Here is a 21,400-nt window from a genome sequence, read left to right as displayed (position 1 = left end):
GGTCCGAACAGGTTTCTCTTTTAAGATGACTGTCCAGGCTCAGAACCTGGTTCATGCTGGGAGGGCGGAGCGGGCAAACTAGGGTTGGGATATCCCTGACCCAAGGTGTCCCTGGCCGATAGGGCTGTTTGACTGTCACACAGGCCTTATCTCCCCCACCCAGAGGCGTTGAGGGGTACAGCGCTTCTTAGGGTCGACGTAGTTTCATATGGGTGTTCCCACTCCTCGCATTCTCTCTCTGCACTCATCTTTTTCGTTTGTCCTGGGTCAGTTTATCACCGGGCTCGTCAAGGCTGACAGAGCAGAGATCGTCCTGTTTCCAGTGCTAGAGACCAGGTGGGAGCACCTGCATGCAGGTAAGGGTGTGGCCTCCTCTGGACAGGGGTCTGACACACTTTGTGGGGTCAAACTGGATGGTTGATCTGAATGTAGCTTGAGAGGAGAGGAAATGTTCTAACCTTTAATGTCTCTGTCATTCATGTAAGATGAGGGCGGGAGTTCAAATGAATTTAAGAATATTTACTAACCAAGACTTTTGTCGTGCACATTTTCTGTAATATAACAAATATTACATCCACCTAATTTGGCTTTGTGCTAAACTATCTGTCTATCCTCAGTGTTACAGGGTGAAGAATTGTTACCACTAAATGGCAATGTCTTGTTAATGTGCAGCACCTTATCTCTGTAGATGTGTTTCTTTGAAGCATTACGATCAATACTTTTATTCAATTTGTGTATGTGCAAAGTGGATGGGAAGTCACTTGACCCCTATTTGGACAATCTGCTGAGAAATATTTTCAACAGCAAAAAAAAACAGGGCTTGTTCAGTTTGTGAAATTGAAATTCAATCCATTACAAACAGCATACAATGTTAACTGGTTGTGTATTTTGAGTATTCCTGTCTAAATGTAACTGTTTGCAGTGACTTGCTGTTACAGTAGCAGCATTTTAAGTTTTTCGCTGTACTTTCGGGGAACAAGGGTGTCTGGTTGAAGAAGGGCGTAACCCAAAGATAAGGCTATGTGCGTCTTCTATTTAAACCATAACGAAGATCTCATTCTCAACGGCTGGCTAACTATCTGTCCTGAGTCCTGAAAGGTGGTAGAAGGCGGTATCCTCATCAAAGCAGGCCTTATTGGTCTCTGTAATGGCTGAGCCAATTTGACTATAGAACAATGGTACTTTTATCATGATTGATAAAAGAATATCATAGAAGTTAATCACAAAATATCTGCTTTGGATGCTGTAGATGCACCTGACTCACAAATCACCAGTACCATCTACTTTAATGGTCACCACTGAGTCATTGGTTGTGTTTCTTGTTTTTTTTAATGATTGTTAATTTTTTTTTTTGTCTTAGGGAATGCATAAGAGTACCTGAGAGATCAACATCTGAAAAACATCAATGGAAAACCATTTTAGTTTTGAGGTTTGTCTTGATTTCCTTAAACATCCAACAGTGTAAAGAGTCAGTACAACACTTAGCATAACAGTTGCTACAATTTTATATATATCACAGAGGAGGAGACTATGGAGTTTGATGTGTTCAATAAATCTAAGCAGCAATATTTGTTTCCCTTTTAGCGGTCAATTCTCATCCAACTTCCTTCCATTCATTCTTCTACTACTATCCTCTCATCTAGGGCATTGACATGTCCAATGAAGACAATGACTCAGCCTTTCCCTCTCCTGTGAGACTGTGAGTCATTTCTCTCATTTGTCCTCTCTGTTTCAGCGGTACTTTACACTTTATGTACATGTACTGTAAATGTACTGCATCCTGTTTCTGGTAAGACAAAGGTGTTGGGTCTCACTGCGCATGTCAGGCAGTGCTTTCAAGATGTGTACCAACCAAAAGATAGTCCCTCCAATCAAGAGGTTATATGACTTTGTGTAATGCAATAGGGATCTCATGTAGTGGTGAACCAGCAGAGAATCAGTTCCCCCGAGCTCTATGGAGCATCTTAGCCTCTTTTGGCTCGTGAAAAAGCTCTAATAAATCCATTTCCCAGCAGTAAACAAACTAGCTCATGAACGTGGTGGTGCACGTAACAGCTAAAGAATCAGATATTTCCCTCAGGGTTCAGGAGTTGGTTGAGACCAAACCAGAGGTAAAAAAGAGAGTGAATATCAGATGGCCCGAAATACAAATTAAAATGAAAGCTATAGTGTCAGCTGAGTGTGTAGAGAGCTAACTGTTAATAGTAAATAGCTAAGTGTTAACTTCTAACACGTTCACCGTAATAACTGTTAATTTGATGTCAACATCTTGTTTGCACTGCCCCCAAGTGGCTAAAAAAAATCAATAAATGCAGGTTGACATGAAAGATTATAAAAAAAAATGTAGTAAGGGGTTAATAACTTCCCCGTGATGTAAAAGCAGCAGCAGGGGCTTTATACTCAAGGGAGTGTTTGGTAAATGGTAAACATTCCTGAGAGCATGAACTCAGGATCTGATAAGAAATATGTTGAGCAGTCTTGCCCTCTTGTGGCAACAACAGAATAGCACTAACAGCAGAATTTCACAGCTATGGAGAACTTGTTCAGCATTAACTGAGACCCCAACCTGGTGGATTTTAAGCCATTTGCTATCAACAATGACATGTTTTAAAGTCAATTTAATTTAGAGACACAATTATGGAAGTGCATTTTCCAAAAGATCTCCAAAATGTCCGTTCCCAGGTCAGACTTTAGGGGGTATTGATGAGAAGCACTCGTGCTCATCGTTAGTCTTCGTTGATGTTTCTGTTTCTCCACACCACCAGGACTCCACCGGGCCAGAGCGACATCTATGACCTGGAGGGGGGGAGGCAGGAAGAGCAGGAGGAGGAGAATGAGTCAACTATGGCGGCCATCTACATGCCCAGTGATTCAGAGGGTAGGTTCCACTCACAGGCCACGCAGCTGTTGTTGGCAATGTCTTATATCTGTACACAAATCCCTTTTCAAGTACATTTACTGAAGTACTGCACTGAAGTTCAAATTCAAGGTACTTGTACTCCATCTCTACGCTACTACATCTTAGAGGCAAATATTGTACTTTATACTCTTTTACTTTTATTTTCAGCTTTGCAAATTACAAATTCCCTTCCTGTCCAGTGAAAAACATTTATCTCCAAATTTGGTGTTTTGCATTTGAATGTTTGTGATAAACTGAAGGATGAAGTGAGAAAATTCTAACTTTTTTCTCCTAAAGTAGAGAAATGATTGGTTCCCACAGGACAGCGCACTGCAAACATGATGATCTTATTGAATATGATGCATTTCTGTAAATTAAACTATAGTATATAGTGTAGAACAACCTTAAACATCTACAGCAGTAAAATGAAACATACACATGAATGCAGCAGTGATGTTGATCCAGAAACATCATATTAAACACTGACAGGGAACATTTTACTTACTAACTTTTACGTAAATCAGGTTTTAAATGTATGACTTTTACTTGTAGTTGAGTGTTTACTACTTTGACTTCAGTAAAAAATCTGAATACTTCTCCACAAACTTCTTTATTTCAGCTTATCTGAACCGGAACACCAATGCCACCACAAGAGGGGATGCTCAAGTTAGTCGTCATTGTTCATATTTACCTTCATTAATGTAAATCAACATTATCCAGCGGTGTGTTTTTTAACTAACCACATTGCATTACCACAGGCCTATGTGGAGCTGAATGAGCTCCAGGGTAACGTCTGGCAGGAGACTGGCCGCTGGGTGGGCTACGAGGAGAACCTCAACCCCGCCACCGGAAAATGGGGTTCTTCTCATGTCTCCCATCTCACCTTCAAGAGCCTCATCCAGCTCCGCAAGACCATGAGCACAGGTGCCTTTGGAGACTCTGATGAAATGGAAATCTATGCATACAATAGGATAAAATCCAACTTCTTTTAATTTGATGAATATGACAATTAAAAGAACCTCAAATGTACTCAGGTGCCGTCATCCTCGACCTGAATGCCAACAGTCTATCTACCATAGCTGAGAAGGTGGCTGATGAGCTGCTGGAGAAGGATGAGATTCGCGCCAGTGATCGGGACGGCCTGCTGAGAGCTCTCCTCATGAGACGCAGGTAACCCCAAGGACCCATTATTTATTTCTACAAGATGTGATTCATAAAAACGTTTGCAGCATACACTTTATTCTCCTTTTATTTGTCCTTCCAGTCAGTCTGAGGGGCCTATGATTACTGCCTCTGGAGACATTGAGATGCAGACCTTTTCTGTATCCAAGAAGGTACACATTTAGTTTTTTTTTACACCGTTTTATCATTTAATCAATCATCAATATCATATTAATTTATTGCCATAACATTATTCTTGCAGAGAGACACCTCTGACAATGTGGAGGCCTCAATTGTCCTCTCAGGTACGTTCATGTAATTCAGATGGAGTTATGTGTCTCCACGTGTGGTTCTTGGAGCAGATATGGCTAAAAGAGGGTGTTTTTTCAATAGGTGTCCTGGACACCCTGCAGAAACCTGTGACGGCCTTTGTGAGGTTAAGTGACTCTGTGGTGATGAACTCCTCCCTGGAGTCTCCTGTCCCCGTTCGCTTCGTCTTTGTGCTGGTGGGCCCCAGCCAGAGCGGGATAGACTACAGTGAAAGTGGCCGTGCCATGGGTGCTCTGATGGCCGACTGGGTGAGAGAGAAGAGAGAGTAGTGAGAGAGGAAAATAATTACTCAGCAGCTAGTAGCTTTTTAGAACATTAGCATTTTTGGTTTGCTTGGTGCAGCTGAGTAAACGCTTTCTGCTCTCACAGGTGTTTTGTCTGGAGGCCTTCTTGGCCCAGACTGACAAAGATCTGACCAACGCCATCGCTGACTTCATGGACTGCAGCATTGTGATCCCTCCCACCGAGATCCAAGACAAGGAAATGCTTCAACCAATCATCAATTTCCAGAAGAAGATGCTGCGCGAGAGACTCCGTCCCATCGACTCCCGTCTTGCCTTTGGTGACAGGGTCAAAGGTCAGCATAGTTCCCAAAATGTCAGACTATTCCTCTACACATTTTCATTTCTTCAACAACTGTTGCCTAACTGCACCCTTTTAACTGCAATACAGTCCCAACCCTTTGTTCCTTACACATGACATGACACAGGGCATAAAAAAATGATGAGGGTGCTCTCTGTCTCTGCTGGAGACATTAGAAAAACACGTCCACAACCTTAAAAGAAAAAGAAAAAAAGGCAGATTTGGTGTCATCACTATTTCACTACGGATTTGTTTGTCCAGAGGAGAAACCTCCAGAGGAGCCTCGGGAGGACCCTCTGGCCCGTACAGGCTATCCCTTCGGTGGGATGGTGAAGGACCTGAAGCGCCGTTACCGCCACTACATCAGCGACTACACCGATGCTCTGAACCCTCAGGTCCTCGCTGCCGTCATCTTCATCTACTTCGCTGCCCTGTCCCCAGCCATCACTTTTGGAGGGCTTCTGGGTAAAAGAGAGACCCAGATAGAGAGATGTGTCTGATTTCTGAGGCTCAATTATTTTTGCAGTAGTTAACTGACTCTTTAATAGTATTATTAATTCTCTCTGATGTCTGACTCTAGCTGACAAAACAGAAAAATTGATGGGCGTGTCAGAGCTCATGGTCTCCACCAGCATCCAGGGTGTCATCTTCTGTCTCATCGCCGCTCAGCCGGTCCTCGTCATCGGCTTCTCTGGACCTCTGTTGGTGTTTGAGGAAGCGTTTTACTCTGTACGTATGAGTCGTCTCCTGAAATCAATCTTTCAGTAGCTATTTTTTTCTTCATTATCATCTATTTTGCTTTCTTCATTCCATACTAGTTCTGCAAGTCCCAGGACATTGAGTACATTGTGGGCCGTATCTGGGTGGGGATGTGGCTGATAGTGATCGTGGTCATCATCGTGGCCGTGGAAGGCAGCTTCCTGGTCAAATTCATCTCCCGCTTCACTCAGGAAATCTTCTCCATCCTCATCTCTCTCATCTTCATCTATGAGACGTTCAATAAGCTCATCAAGGTTTCCTCACCTCATCCTCTTCCGACACCATTTCCCACGCGATCACCTCATGTGTTGTGTCTCATTTTGCTTCCTCTGACTTCTCATCTCCTTTTGCTCAGATCTTCAAAGCCCACCCTCTGATTCTGAACTACAGTTATCTGAACACCTCGATAGACAACCCCTTCCACCCGATCATCGTAGAGCACTTTGTGGAAGATCACACAGGCAACGTCACCTCTCATGAGAAGGAGGTTGAAAGGGCCTACCCCAACACTGCCTTGCTGTCTATGTGCCTGATGTTAGGTTGCTTCTTCATTGCGTACTTCCTCCGCCATTTCAAGAATGGTCACTACTTCCCCGGCCCGGTAAGATCAACTTTCTATGTCCAGAGATTGTGAAGTTTTGAAAAAACGTTGTAGGTTCTGTGACTTTGACCATGGCGTACCCTGCTGTCTCACTAGCTCCGTCGTTTGATCGGAGACTTTGGTGTCCCCATTGCTATTTTCTTCATGATTGCTGTGGATATTTGCATTGAGGATGCTTACACCCAGGTAAGAGTTGTATCGTAATGAGTTGAATCATCTTAAATACGATCTAACAAAAGAAAATCATAAGCCTCACATTATGTGCAAAATGTTTTGCAGCTACAGTGGAGGCAATTGACAAAATAAAGAAGTGTAACTATTAAGATGGCACATTTAAGATGTCATTACAGTCAAGAATGGTAATTTACACCTCGGGGCCTGGTAGGTCTTCTATTTCAAAAGATCTGATTTCATTCAAATGGTTTACTTTTTCATCTTAACAAAAAAACCTTTTGCATTCAAGTTTATGATGCACTCATACACGATAGATGTTACACTGGAAAATAAAAATGTTCTAATCGCCTACATTCATTTGACTCTACTAATCAAAATATTTACGAGGAATTTATTGCCATGTCTGTCTAAAAATGTTTGTAAAATGCACGTTCTTACCTGAAAAAGTAAAGTTTATGTTCCTGATTACAGTCTTCAGTTATGTCCCTCTGAAATGTGACTGAACTCAAAGTATGTTCAGAAAGTAATTTTAGTATTGATGCAGAACATTTCTGCGCTTATTTATCTTTCTGTGGTCTTATGGTGGTAAATGAGCTGAATGAAAAGCATCCTCTCCTCTTGTAGAAACTGGTTGTGCCAAAAGGCATTCAGGTGACCAACCCCAAAGTCAGAGGCTGGTTCATCAACCCCACGGGAGAGAAGAAGACCTTCCCCATCTGGATGATGGCCGCCTGCTGTGTACCAGCACTGCTAGTCTTCATCCTCATCTTTCTGGAGTCCCAGATTACGACGTGAGTGACACACTGAATAATGGCATTCAGTCTGCAACATCATGTGAAGCTAATCATCTTCTGTTGTTGTCTGATTGTCAGGCTGATTGTGAGCAAACCTGAAAGGAAGATGGTGAAGGGGTCCGGTTTTCATTTCGATCTGCTCCTCCTGGTCACCATGGGGGGCCTCTCCTCTTTCTTCGGGGTGCCCTGGCTGAGCGCTGCCACTGTGCGATCCGTCACCCACGCCAATGCTCTCACCGTCATGAGCAAGGGCCCGAAACCAGAGATCGAGAAGGTGCTCGAGCAGAGGATCAGTGGCATCCTTGTGGCCATGATGGTTGGTAGGTGCTGCCATCTACAGTGCCGGTGCAGACACAGCAGGCTGTGGTTAAACTAGCATTTTCCTTTAACAATCATTCACTTTCTATGAATTCCAGGTGCTTCTATTTTCATGGAGCCTCTCCTGAAGATGATTCCTATGACAGCCTTGTTCGGTATCTTCCTCTACATGGGTATCACCTCTCTGAGTGGAATCCAGATGTGGGACAGGATGCTTCTGCTAATCACACCAAAGAAATACCATCCCGCTGATGCCTACGCCACCAGGGTACGCAGCCTCCTCAAATACAGTCCAAAATGTGGAAGAGCCTTATGTCTGAAAATGCAGTTTCATATATCTGCAAGTAGTTGTGCACTATATTGCTGTAAAGAGTAAAACAGATATACACAATAGTTTGCATATAGAGTTTGAATATTAAGCTTATAGTGTTTCATTTTTGTAGCCAGGGTTCCTGAGAGGTCTCAATTCATCACTTCGGTCATTTGAGGCTGTAGTTTGTTGTTATACTAAACATGTTTTGTGATATTTTGTATGTGGCAGTCTCAGTGGAGAAATATCACAAGACCATGGATGGATTATGAGAAAATGTCTACAGACACATGTTGAAACCCAATCCTTCCATGCTCAAGACTGTTACACTTATAATTCAGCGTTCTTTAACCCATGACAATCTCCCTGTAAATCATCCGAACGTAAATTAGCATTTACACATTTCTTTGGCTTCGTGCTCCCCTGTTAACGCTCTCGTCTGCTCGTCATTTGTGCAGGTGAAGACATGGCGGATGCATCTCTTCACTCTGATCCAGCTCATCTGCCTGGGTGTCCTGTGGGTGGTGAAGATTAGTCCCTTCTCTCTGGCGCTGCCTTTTGTTCTCATCCTCACCATCCCTCTGCGCATGTTCATGACCGGCACGCTCTTCTCTGCCATGGAAATGAAATGCGTAAGTATACCTGCATGCATAATTTATTACAATCTCAGGCACACACTATCGGGTTGTTTGAGGTGTAGGGTTCGCTGTTGCAACTGGATGTGTTTGTGTTGCAGCTGGACGCAGCTGATGGCAAAGTGACGTTTGAGGAGGAACCTGGGGTGGATGTGTACCATGAGTCCCCACTGCCATAAACAACACCATATCATTAATGTTTCATTCACAGTGAAACTTTCAAATGCACTCACTGCTTGACTGACAGTAATTATATGTAACATTTAACATCAGGTGCCTTTAAAATTGTGAATGACTTTATCAACAATTATAGTTTCAAACTTACTGTTCTGTTATTATTATTTATCTCTAAAGGAAAAATACCTTTCTATAATTCATATGTTAGACATACTTAACAATAGAGTTATCTTTTGAGCCAGGAAAAAACATTTGATTTCTTTGAATGCAAAGTATTTTCCCTTAAGACCTGAGGTAAATCCATTTCTAATATCCTTTTTTTCCTTTTAGTGCATAACTACTGCATAGCTTTTAAGTGCTGCCGTATTGTAAATCTGCCCATGTTATAATAATATGATTCAATCTAACTTAATGTTTGCTATTTAAGTAAAGCAAATCTGATCTATTCACACTCTATTTACCCACACACACACACACACACACACACACACACACACACACACACACACACACACACACACACAAATGTAGTGAATTTTACTATCATTATAACACCAGCCTTTGTCACATACAGTAGCCTATTCCAAAGAAATGTTTTGTGTTACATGAGTTTGCCTTATTTGATATATCTGATGGGTATAGAAATATGTGTTATGCACTTACATCTAATTTGAAGTGTGTAATTGCTTTCATAATTATAAAATGGGATGAGCAGTAATATAGGTAATTGATGATGAGGTATAATCGTTTGAGCTGATTGTTGTTCTGATGATATAATCAGGGAAAACTTATTTGTAAATGTATCTTATTATGCCTGTTCATGTGTTTGTGTGCTTGAAACACTGTACATGTTTGATTGTATTGGATGAATTTTCCCTTTATTAAAAATAAAAACATCCATCGAGTGGTTTTTTTTATGAATGCATTGGGAATTACAATAGTTCACATCACATCAGAGCTCACTTATATAATTTCATCCTCCAATTAGCAGGAGTGGGGTGTTCACTTGGACCAAGAGGCCGGCCCATAGAGATAGAGTAGATATTTTATTTCTATGGGTCTGTCACTCAGCTACATGCTGCGTTCAAGGTTATCCAGTAAACTGCACTTTCTCAATACTCCTACTTGGAAAACACCATAGACATGGCTGTATATACTTTTATCCTGAAATAAGAAATGGATGTTCATGACAAGAGAACTCAGATGTACATTTTTTTATTATTTTTTATTTAAATCAGATGTGATTAAGTCAACATTCAGGTATTAAAAAAACTAACTGAGGTTAAATCATCAACATCCTTAAAAGATCCCAATAAAACATAAAAATGCGTCATATATACACAAACACACAAAGATGTAAATAAATAAGTAATTAAGGAAATAATCATATTGATGAAAAGAGACACTGAAATTATGAAATATTTCAAAACTTTTTAAAACTCAGCTCATTGTCATGAAATGTTAAATCATTCTGCTTACAGGAAAAATACCTTATTACAGGTCAGTTTTATTGGATTTGAATAGTTTTTATTTATCACTATATCCTTTCATAAAGTCTTAAACTGTCAAGACAAACATATTGTGACTGACTGCCGCTTTTATTGATTGAGCCGCCACCATAACATTATGAAATATAAAAAAAGTAATTGAGAAACAATCAGATGTACAGACTTTGGAAAAGGGACTTTATTTATTATAAAAATATGGAATGAAATGAAAAATACACTTCAACAATAAACTTTGGTATAGATCTACTTCCCAATGTATGTTCATATTATTACTTACTACAATTATGTTATATTATTTGAACACTTCATATAAACTTCTAAATCAGCTTCCACCTGTATGCTGCATGCGCTTTGCGAGAGGATGCAAACAATTCCGATAGCAAGGGAACGCAGCACAGTTTAACAAGGCCGAGAGCCTGAAAGTCATTTGTTTTCCCTGCATCGCACTGCCTGGATTGGACAGCCGGGGGTTCCGCCCACAAACACACAAGGTGGAGTTGAAAAGAAACAACATGTTGGGCCAAAATGAAGCTGTCAAACAGCCTCTAGTTGAGGAATCGTAGAGCAATGTGAAAATACACGGAGGCTACTTTGAAGACCTAGTAGATAGTTATATTTAAAGTGGAAATCTGACGTTGAAAAGTGGAAATTATAAACTTTTGAAAATATATATTTTTTTATGTTATTTATATTATTATCAATGGGGCATGTGAGATGAGCTGGTAGCACTGAATAAGATAACTATTGGCACAATTTGGGATTTCATGAAACTTCCGTGGTAAAATATTCGGGCTGCAAACTTCGGCTGAAGATCAGAAATGGTCGCTCTAACGTGCGGGAGGGAGAAACAAACCTCTCTCGGTTGGGTTAAGAAACAAGCGGTGCAAGGTCGGGAAAAAAATGGATGTCTCCGCGTAACGAAATGGTTGGATGGAGAGAGAGAGAGGAGCTGCTGCTGCTGCGCGTTGAGTGGAGGGAGACGGCGAGTGAGATGGAGGCGGGGGGGAAGGACCATCTCTGCGGGGACTGGAGCCCGGGACCGACGGATCAGAGCTGGCTGTCGTTCAACCCTCCCCTTCTTCCTCCACAACGACGCCGAGAGACAGGTACGCCAACAAAACAGCCGCTCGGTTCCAGCTGCCGTGTAAGTGAATGATAAACAAACTACAATACGCGCCTTCACCCGCCAAAATATACATTTTAATGTTTGCTTTTGTTTACTTATAAAGCGCCTCGGTCGGTAGCCTCTTTGTAGTAGCGAAACAAACCGACCGCCGTAGCAGGGTACAGACCACGTCGGCCATAGCCGAATTTATTGTCCTCTACAGCCGGGAAGAAACTGTGTGTAAGACCTGGAGGTAAATGTGGTATTTACTCAAAATTACACGAAGCGATACCCTTATGCCAGTTCCTGTAATCGAAACTCGACTATTTTGTGCTGTAACCGGGGTATTTGCGTGGGGGAATTAACGGTGGTTTCCGCGCCGAGACCTCCATGCGGCTGTTGGCGGAACAGCCAGCCGCCTCTCTCGGTTAGCCATCAGGGATCTCGGTTTAATATCTCACCGTGCAGAGACTCGCCCTCTCTCTCCCCCTCTCTCTCTCACCGACTAACCCAGAACCCTCCGACGACCGAGCTCGGAGAACCCGCCTTCTTGTTCTCGCTTAAACGCTTTAGGATCGAGGTAAGGGAGCCTGCGACGCCCTGGCATTAGCTTTAAGCTCCGTATTTTTCTGTGTTTGCAGTGCGCCATTGGACCTTGTCACGGTAGGTTTCCTTGTAGAGCCTAGCTGAAGCATGGCGGACCTGGAGCTTTTCGTCGCGCCAGTGAAGCTACTCAGCCTCGGACGTTAACGGGTTTCCTTTAAGCTTATAGCTAACAATGTAGGTTATGTTACGGTTCAACCGCGTATTAATGGAGCCGAAACAACGACCGTAGAACTCTTTCGCTAAGCACGCTCGAGGCAGCCTGTAACGGTTGACCGTTAAAAATATTTTCCATGTTCTTCTTTCTTCCTGCGCCTCCGCAAGTCCTTCCAACCCACCACCGTGACATTTATCTCGCACATAATTTCTTTAAAAAAAATGTTTACAAAACACGGTTTAGTCTTAAATAATTTTAACGTGTATCGGTAAGTAAAATTATAACCGTTAACTGTTTTAAATTATTTGTTGTGAACGGTAACATTTGATCCAGGTTTGCCCCCAAGGAAACTGAGATACTCGTAAATGCAGACAATCTTAACGTTTTGTAGTATGCCAACATATTTAAAAAATGTATGGCTCTAAATGTTAAATTTAAGCTTCATTTAGCGTACCACGTTGCCCTTGGTCGTAATACCCCAAAACCCAGTTTTATTATCATCCATATTTTTTTTAAATTTCATGAAATTCTAAGAAACCTATGATAAAGCGGCTCCAGATGTCCGTTATAACGGCTCTTTAGTTGTGGTGGTATCGGTTGTTTTCGTGTAGCTAGGCCGTGGACACCACGGTGAGCCATCAAGGACACGACGAACAACGAGCAGCCGCCATCATTGGATCACAGCTCGGATACGCCTCGCTGAAGAATGCACTGGGTTTCTTCTAAAATCCCAAGGTTGAACGCCCCAAAACTTAATTAATCGGTCTGTCAATACTCTACAAACGTTTATTTTATTAACTGTAAGCGAAAATTATATAGATTTCCTCGCTCAAAGTCTGAGTAAACATTTGAAGGGAAGATTATAGGGTTGCATGGCGGAGCTAGATCCGCGTCCATCGGTGATGAGGCGCCTCTGCCGAGTGGCGCATTTGGCTGCAGTGCTTCCAAGCCACCATTCCCCCTCTTCTCGGAGACCGAAAGCAGATCCTCCAGTCCCGTGGTCAGCTGGTCGCCTACAGCTGCCTGTCCGTCCACGTCCATTCGCTTCCTCCTTCCGTGGATCCTCCCCAACCTCTGCTCCTCCGACAGAAAAGCCTCCATTACCGAGCGGACTGGGCGATAAAATGGTCGCTCTCCCGTGTGTTCACGATACTTTAGGTTGTGGGCTAAAGGAGAGGACTAATACGTTAGATTCTGACTGGCAAAAATCTGCTCGACGGAGGGAGTCTCGTGTTGCCGCAGCTAGTTGTGCTAGTTGAAGCCCTCCGCAGTGTTATTTGAGATTTGAAGCCGTCACAAGCGATAGCCTATGTCTCACCATGCAGCGTAAACGTTTAAGGGGCGGTGTAATGAACATAAACCATTATGCCGAGCCACATTTAAATTCCACCACTCACAGTTTTACTTTTTTATGCCACAGACAAATCACTTATTTATGATACACACATATTAACTTAACACCATTTTTGTGATTTAAACACTACATTGTGGTTGTAGGAGAAGTAGTAGTCCAACAGACACACCTATTAACCTACATGGTATGCAACATTTTTTGTTGTTGCTCTGTTTGAGTTAATGTGTTGTATAACTTGATTTTTTTTGTTGTTGCTTTTTGTAGATCCAATACAGTACAAACAGAAATGAATGGGGAAATGGAGGCAGCCGCCCAAGACAAAGGTGGGATGTCGACATGTATGGAAAAAAAATATTCTTTACACTTTCACAATGACATCTGCTATTATAAAAAACTGTGTATAATAAGCCTATATTAATATACTTTACAGATCACTTTAATTACATGAATAGGATAGCCCAATTGGACATCATTGATACAAACAAGAGGATGTTATAGCTAGTGTTGGTATTTAGACAGATTAGCAGATTTATCATTTTTGTGCCCTTTCGGTTGTTTCTTGTGTAATCACAGTGTGGGCGCAGGAGGACCTCTTGAAACTGCTTGAGTGCATGAAACTGGCCCTGCCTCAGAAAGACCTGACTAAATACAAAACATCAGAATCCCACCTCGACTGGCAGAAGGTGGCCTTTAATTCCTTCACAGCAGAGATGTGTAAGCTGAAGTGGGCGGAGGTCTCGAAAGAGGTGAGTCGGTTTAAGTTTCTATTTTGAGGCTGTTGGAGTGGTGTAGTATTTGTATGGATTGTGCGACAGTCCGTTTTTGTCTGTTCGATGCCCAATTTTGTGTCTTGAGTTTTAATTTTTGATGTTTTTCTGACCACAGATTCGTAAATTTCGGACTCTGACAGAACTGATATTTGATGCCCAAGACTACATCAAGAACCCTTACAAGGGCAAAAAGATAAAGGTGAGTTAAACATGCATGTTACTCAACTAACGAACATGAAGCAGTTATGACTATATCTATTTCGACTTTTCACTTCAACTATTTTCCCCATGATATGCAGAAACACCCAGATTTCCCCAAGAAGCCCTTGACTCCGTACTTCCGATTCTTCATGGAGAAGAGGGCCAAATATGCAAAGTTGCACCCAGAGATGAGCAACCTAGACCTCACTAAAATCCTCTCCAAGAAGTACCGGGAGCTGCCTGAAAAGAAGAAGGTCGGTTAAAGGCTTCTTAGGTGCAGCTAAAATACATTTGATTCTCTTTCAGATCTCATTCATTTCTAACAGAAATGTCTTTGTTTTCTTTCTTTTCATGTGTGCAGAAAAAGTATGTAGAGGACTTCTTACGAGACAAAGAAACATTTGTGCACAGCATGATGAAGTTCAGGTAAGATTACATGTTACAATTAATTATAATTACGTCTTATTAGCCCTGGGCGGCACCTGCAGCATATTTACAGATGATAATTGTGCTTAACTGTTGTGTAAATGAAGAGAACTGCACCCGGACCTGATGGAGAGCATGACCAAGAAAGGTTCAAATGTACCAGAGAAGCCCAGAACACCCCAACAGCTGTGGTACAACCACGAAAAGAAGGCTGTCCTGAAGACACGCCCGGATGTAAGTCCAGACATTTACAACACAAAATACAAAAGGCACAATTGCGTGATGTGATGGGTGTTAACTGTCCGCGTTTGACACCAGGCGACCACCAAAGACATTAAGGACAGTCTCGGCAAACAGTGGACGCAGCTGTCTGACAAGAAGAGACTGAAATGGATCGCCAAGTCTCTGGAGCAGCAGAAACTGTACCAGGTGAGACTACCGTGGTGTGTAATATGTTGCTGAGGTGCAAGGGCTGTCGTGGTAGAAGTATAGAGTGCAGTGACGTCTTCGGTGTTAACTGTGTTTGTAATATTCCAGGGGACGATGCGGGAGTACATCCAGCAGCACCCGGAGTTAAACATGACCCAGGAGGATATCGTCAAGTCCACCCTGACCAAGGCCGAGAGGCACCTGAAAGACAAATCTGACGGCCGACCCGACAAACCACCTCCGTGAGTCACCGCTGCAAACGCACCGACACATCTGCGTGCGCCGCTGCCCTGTGAGTGACTTATTTGAACATGATGTCCTATGTGCTCTCAGAAACGGTTACTCGATGTTTTGTGCGGAGTTGATGTCGAGCATGAAGGACGTACCGAGCACAGAGCGTATGGTGATGTGTAGCCAGCGGTGGAAGCTGCTGAAACAGGGCGAGAAGGACGCCTACCAGAAACGCTGTGAACAGGTGAGTCCAGATTTCATCAAGTTGGATAATTATTTCTTTTTAAATGGAAAACTTAAAATGTGTCTAAAAATGTCAATTTGTTTTTTTAGAGGAAGAAGGATTTCGAAATTGACATGAACAGATTTCTCAGCGTAAGTCTAATTTTTGGTTTCTACTTCCAACATCATGTGTTCTTGTTGCAGCCGTCAATGTCATTATTCATGTGCTATACGTTTTGCTGCAAGAGCTTCTCATGTGTATTGTCTCTGCTCTATGGATCTGTAGAGCTTGTCAGAGGAGGAGCAACACCGGGTTTTATCTGAGGATAAATTAGGTTTTAAGAGGGGCGGAGCCAACAGTCCTGCCGCCAGAAAGAAGGCCTCTAGAGCGAAGGTAATCATTTTTGCTAAGCTCAAGTCGCATCCCCTAAATGTTTGATTCTTCGTACTATTAAACAGTAAAATATTAGTATTGCATTGATATTTGAATAATTAATTAGATGTAGTTGGAGTGTGCTTTCTGATATTCTTTCTTTTTGACCTGTAGGCCAATCCAGAGAAACCTAAAAGGCCGATTTCAGCCATGTTCATCTTCTCTGAGGAAAGGCGTCCCAAACTGCAGCAGGAGCGGTCGGACCTTTCTGACAGCGAGCTCACACGACTCCTGGCTCGCATGTGGAATGAGCTGCCCGAAAAGAAGAAGGTAATGTAATAAAGAAACGTTGGAACAATTGAGTGGATCACAGGATGCAAATCATACCGATATGTTTTCATTGTCTTCTAATGTTCGACTGATCTTGTTGTCTTGGCCGTTTTTAGGAGAAGTTTAAACGCATGGAATCGATTCTGAAGGCAGAGTCGGAGAAGAAGGAGGATCGCAGTCGCCTGCCGGACCCTCCCAAGACTGCTCAGGACATCTGGCAGCAGAGCGTCATAGGAGACTACCTGGCCAGATTTAAGGTATGCATCACTCCTAGTGCCCTAGATAATAGGGTGTCCAGTTCTAGACCCCTAACAATATATCTTTATTCACTTTTCTTTAACTTTCATTATTTTACATTATCCTCCTGATGATAATGACAGTCACACTGCTTTAAGTAATGAACTGCAGCTGTATAACACTGCTGGAAAATGCCCATAAAATACTCTCCACAAGTGCGTTCAGTGTGAACCTGTGTTTTTGCAGAGTGACCGACCGAAGGCGCAGAAAGCCATGGAAGCAACCTGGAGCACCATGGAGAAAAAAGAGAAAATCGTGTGGATCAAAAAGGCAGCCGAGGACCAGAAAAGATACGAGGTAAGTACCCCTTTCAATGTCCAGGAGGGCTCCACAACATCTGTCTAACAGTGAGAGCTAACAACTGTCTCCTCCACAGAGAGACCTGTGTGAGATGCGCTCACCTGCAGCTACCATTGCCTCAGGGAAGAAGATGAAGTTTGAGGGTGAACCCAAGAAACCTCCATCGTAAGTCTGTCACGTCCATCCTGTCTGTGCTGCCTGGTGTGTGTGTGTTCTTAAAAACTTAGCATTGTGGTTGTCTGCTTGCTTTTTGACTCGTCTAGAAACGGATATCAGAAGTTCTCTCAGGAGATGCTGTCCAACGGTGAGCTGAATCACCTCCCGATGAAAGAGCGCATGACTGAAATCGGCAGCCGCTGGCAGAGGTTGACGCTGAAGGAGAAGGACCGCTACAAGAAGATCGCTGAGGAGAAGCAGAGGCAGTACAAAGGCCTGCTGGAGCAGTGGCTCGCTGTAAGAAGTGGTTATTTGAAGGGGGGGGGGGGGGTCTCAAGACATGTTGGGCACTGGACTTACATACGCTGTCATTCCTCCACAGAGTTTGTCTTCACAAGAGAGAAACACCTACAAAGAATATAATTCACAGGTAAGTCAGTTATTTCAGTGCAAATTGTTCTGCAGCTCTGTCGTGTTTTATGTTTTCTTATCTCTGACGTTGGGGTGTTTGAAATGTTTTACCTTGTTGATGTTTCAGAAAAGAAGAACTACAGCGAAACCAGGAGGCCCCAAGGCAAAGGCCAAGAAATCTGTAAGCGCAGACTCTCTCCTTATTCTTGTCTCATAAATCAGCTGTAGTGGTGTCATGTGTTGATGTTGTCGGCTTTACCTAAAAAAAAAAACCTCTCTTCCCTCAGGACACGGAGGAAGAGGAGGAGGATGATGACGACGACGACGAAGAAGACGAGGAGCGGGAGAAGGCTTCCTCTGAGGCAGATTCGTCCAGCGACGACGACGATGATGACGACGACGACGTGAGTTTTGTCTTTCAGTGCGCGGAGCTAGCGACAAGAAGTGGAAGTCGACAGTGCTAAACAAATATATGTATTTTTCATTGTTGATTGTTAAAAGAAGGAGGAGGACGACGATGACGACGAGGCGGAGGACAAGGAGAACAAGTCGGAGGACAGCAGCAGTGAATCGAATTCCCAGGGGTCGTCGGATTCTGATTCGGACTGAACCGGGCCGACGTCTTCGTGACGAACTGAGCAGCGCTGAGCTGAGCCAAGAGTCGAGGGAGCTCTGCCACTGTGCCAACCCCGCTCTCCTCTCACCACCAGAGGGAGCCCCCGCATCGCCTCATTCACGTCACACTTCATGTCGCTGCAGTTGGCGGTCTACTCATGGAGGGACGCTGCCCTTATGTCCAAAATCAGTTTCCTTCCCTCCCCCGGTGCGAGACGGTCCTCTCACATTACGGGCCGGCTGACGTTATGCCAAAAACAGCATCCCACTGGTTTGGTGATGTCGTGAACTTTTCTGCCGCTGGTTTCAATCTTGACTCACAGGTTCAATGGTTTAAGGTTAGGGTTTTAATGTTGAGGGTAAGTTCATTATCTGCCAGTGTTTAGTTTTATTATTCTGGTGATTAGTTGAAGACAGGTGGCATGAGTTGTGAACAGGCTTCATAGAGCCAAAGAACATAGTACGGGATCGACAGGGGGGGGGGGGGGGGGGTGCAGGATACTGAAAAATTGCACTCTTCAGAATGTTTCCTTTAAAAAATGTTTGGTTTGCGTTCTCTATTCTAAATTTTCTGATGTAGATTTTATCATTTGGTTCTTAAAGAGGTGGTATTTTTTCAGGAAAAAAATCAAGCCATTATGAATGTCTTTTTGTTGCTGTTACTTACCCATGTTCTCATTTAAAAGGTGACCGTGCCTATATAAAGTATTCACCCCCCTCTTGGACTTTTTCATGTTTTATTGTTTTACGACATCGAACTAAAGTGGATGGGCTTTGAAACTCATTGGCAAAAACTTGTCTTTGCGCCGCAAAGTTTAGGGTGAGAAGTGAGGGGAGACCAGCCGAGGTGTTGAAAGCTGTAGCAGACCGGTCGATCTCCTCTAACTTTCAGTAAGATACCGACAAGCTGACGGAACAAATCAATCTCTACAGATGTATCTAAATGAAGTGCAAGTTTAAAAAGAACCGGCTTGATTACAGAAGTGTTCACCCTCCTAAACGTTCAGTAAATGCATCTTTGGCAGCAGTTACAACCATGTGGACGAATGTGCTTCTTGCACTGACACAGCCTGCTCTAAGCAGATCATTTTTTATGTTTTATGAATGACAGTACAGTACTCTGCAGATGCAGGAGTCCCACTTAATATCACATAAGTGATCTCAATCAATTTATTAAAAACATTTGTCTACACCACCTTTGCGATCAATCTTTTTAGTTTTACATTATAGGACCTGATTTAGATCAGTTTGTGAAGATTTGTTTTGTTGATGAAGGTCAAAATCACCTGATTGCATCCATTGTGTTCCAGACATGTAAAACAAACGGTGTAATACTTTTTATAGGCGCTGTAGGATCCGTCACCATGCGTCTGTCATTGAAAGGTCTGATTAATCCATTAGTCTGAAACGGTTCTGGCAGTAATGGACCATAGACGGTGTTTATTGTGCGACCAGAGCGGTTTGTCATTGACGGGATTTCACTCGTTTTCCACACGTAGCGCTCAATCTGTTTTTAAAGAATGCGTCGTACAGTTCTCTGAACCGTTTTGTTTACAGTTTATTTGTCATTAGGTTAGTTTTTAACTGTGAACAGTTGACTTCTGATCCATCTGGAATCATTTTGTGGATGTCGAACTGAATGGTTTTCATCATTTCCTTTTTTTGTGTTTAATTTCTAATGGTATTGACTGTAATCCATTTTGGGTTTTAGTCTAATGCTTCATCCCAAAAAACGTGTGCACTTAATGTAAATCTGTCCCTCTGCGTGAGTTTGTGTGCATGCATGCTCCGAACTGTGTATATATGAGGGTGTGAGTGTTTGTTTCTTTGCTTTACTGTGTGCTGTTTTTACTGTTCTGTTGCATACCATGATGTGACTGCAGCGTGCATGTCTGGTCCTGTGTGGGGACGTCATACCAATACATGAATGTAGATATATTGTTAAATCTTTACCTCCCCCCCTCCCCCCAAAAGTCTTTAGTAAGTTTCCGTATCGTTGGTTGAAAACCGACTAACGACACAACTTCCATGACGTGTCATCGTGGGTCCACAAACAGATGCGTGGCAACTAGCAGTAATCTGTTAGTAATGGACTGATTTAGACCATTACGAGTCTCATCCCTGTCTGAAACAAAAACCAGCGTGGACTATTTAAATATTTCGGGGAGAGAGTAAGAAAGGTGATGCTGATATTGATAAATGGGAGTTTGTAAAGGGATTTGGGGAGCCGAGTTGCCGGGGGAATTAGGGTTAAAAACTGTTGTAATTTTTCCTGTAAATACTGTTTTTGTATCGAGTGCTTATCGTTTCGTTAGTGCTTTAATTTGGCGAACCCTCATCTGTGACTTCTGAGGCCAGTGAGTTTTTCACTCACAGGGGAGAGGTTTTGGTTTAATTCACCTGTTTTTAGTTGTTTCTTCTCTCCCGTATGTTGGTTTATAGAGATATCTAAGACTGCAAAGCTTTACAAGTTTGTACTGCTGATCATTTGACAATTTGGTGTTTTCTATAGCTGAGGGTGTTCTTATGTCCTTGTAGTTCAAGTATTTGGGCAAATAAAATGATCTTTAACAGTTAAGATGTCTGTGCTCTGTTTTAACCTCGTACAAGCAGTGAGGACGTCTTTAGCTGTGAGGCTCCCAATGAAGGGAACTCATAATGCATGATGAAGGTGTGCTTTGGAGCTGGAACAATCAGATGATTCATTAATTAGTCGATCAAAAGAAAAATGAATCTGAAACAACTAGATCAAAGTCATTTTTCAAGCAAGAAATCACTTTTGAAATGTTCATTTCTGCAGCTTTTCTGTTTTGAATGTTTATAGACCACGGTAAATTTTTAAGAACATTTTCAGTATTACTACACTACATATACCCAAGATTGTAAGATAAAGCACCTTTATTGTGTTGCAAACTACCAAATAGAGGTCTGTGATGTGCACAGACTTAAGTGCATATTGGTTACACAGAGATGGGCAGTATTTCTATTACTTGTATTTGAAATACGTATTTCAATTACTTTTGAGTATTTTGTCATTTGTATTTGATAGGGCCGATTAAAAATCTAACGAAATTTGTAACAAAATACTTTAGAGTGGAGTCATTTTGTATTTAAAATACTCAAAATACTTTCTCCACGAATCAAAAAACAGTTCACGAGTTCAGTCTTCAGA

The 21,400-nt window shown here is 42.5% G+C and overlaps 2 protein-coding genes across 7 annotated transcripts; both read left to right on the top strand.

Annotated features, from left to right (window-relative positions):
* The first annotated feature begins 275 nt into the window (after positions 1-275).
* Positions 276-9,638, top strand: slc4a1a (solute carrier family 4 member 1a (Diego blood group)). Its single transcript, XM_079178182.1, has 21 exons — positions 276-356; positions 1,361-1,429; positions 1,644-1,699; positions 2,766-2,878; positions 3,519-3,565; positions 3,658-3,823; positions 3,934-4,069; positions 4,164-4,233; positions 4,323-4,365; positions 4,454-4,638; positions 4,760-4,967; positions 5,234-5,437; positions 5,553-5,701; positions 5,791-5,985; positions 6,087-6,332; positions 6,429-6,518; positions 7,131-7,297; positions 7,379-7,620; positions 7,717-7,886; positions 8,387-8,560; positions 8,665-9,638. Exons 2-21 carry the CDS (start codon positions 1,406-1,408, stop codon positions 8,740-8,742), a joined length of 2,763 nt encoding a protein of 920 aa, XP_079034308.1. The 5' UTR covers positions 276-356; positions 1,361-1,405; the 3' UTR covers positions 8,743-9,638.
* A 679-nt stretch (positions 9,639-10,317) lies between these two features.
* ubtf (upstream binding transcription factor) lies at positions 10,318-20,794 on the top strand. 6 transcript variants are annotated; one of them, XM_079176980.1, is made up of 21 exons: positions 10,318-11,392; positions 13,732-13,790; positions 14,041-14,213; positions 14,353-14,436; positions 14,537-14,692; positions 14,800-14,864; positions 14,972-15,098; positions 15,183-15,293; positions 15,402-15,535; positions 15,627-15,768; positions 15,858-15,899; positions 16,033-16,140; positions 16,294-16,449; positions 16,566-16,706; positions 16,933-17,043; positions 17,123-17,211; positions 17,310-17,499; positions 17,585-17,632; positions 17,741-17,794; positions 17,901-18,017; positions 18,115-20,794. In XM_079176980.1, exons 1-21 carry the CDS (start codon positions 11,067-11,069, stop codon positions 18,220-18,222), a joined length of 2,541 nt encoding a protein of 846 aa, XP_079033106.1. In that variant the 5' UTR covers positions 10,318-11,066; the 3' UTR covers positions 18,223-20,794. The 6 variants fall into 6 exon arrangements, with proteins under 6 accessions (XP_079033106.1, XP_079033107.1, XP_079033111.1 ...); XM_079176981.1 differs by having other exon boundaries at positions 10,319-11,392; positions 18,118-20,794; XM_079176985.1 differs by having other exon boundaries at positions 11,337-11,354.
* The last annotated feature ends 606 nt before the right edge of the window (positions 20,795-21,400 follow it).

Source organism: Pholis gunnellus, assembly GCF_910591455.1.
Source record: "Pholis gunnellus genome assembly, chromosome: 17".
Taxonomy (NCBI): domain Eukaryota; kingdom Metazoa; phylum Chordata; class Actinopteri; order Perciformes; family Pholidae; genus Pholis; species Pholis gunnellus.
The sequence above is the reverse complement of the archived record's forward strand: the minus strand, read 5'-3'. Positions and strand labels throughout refer to the sequence as shown.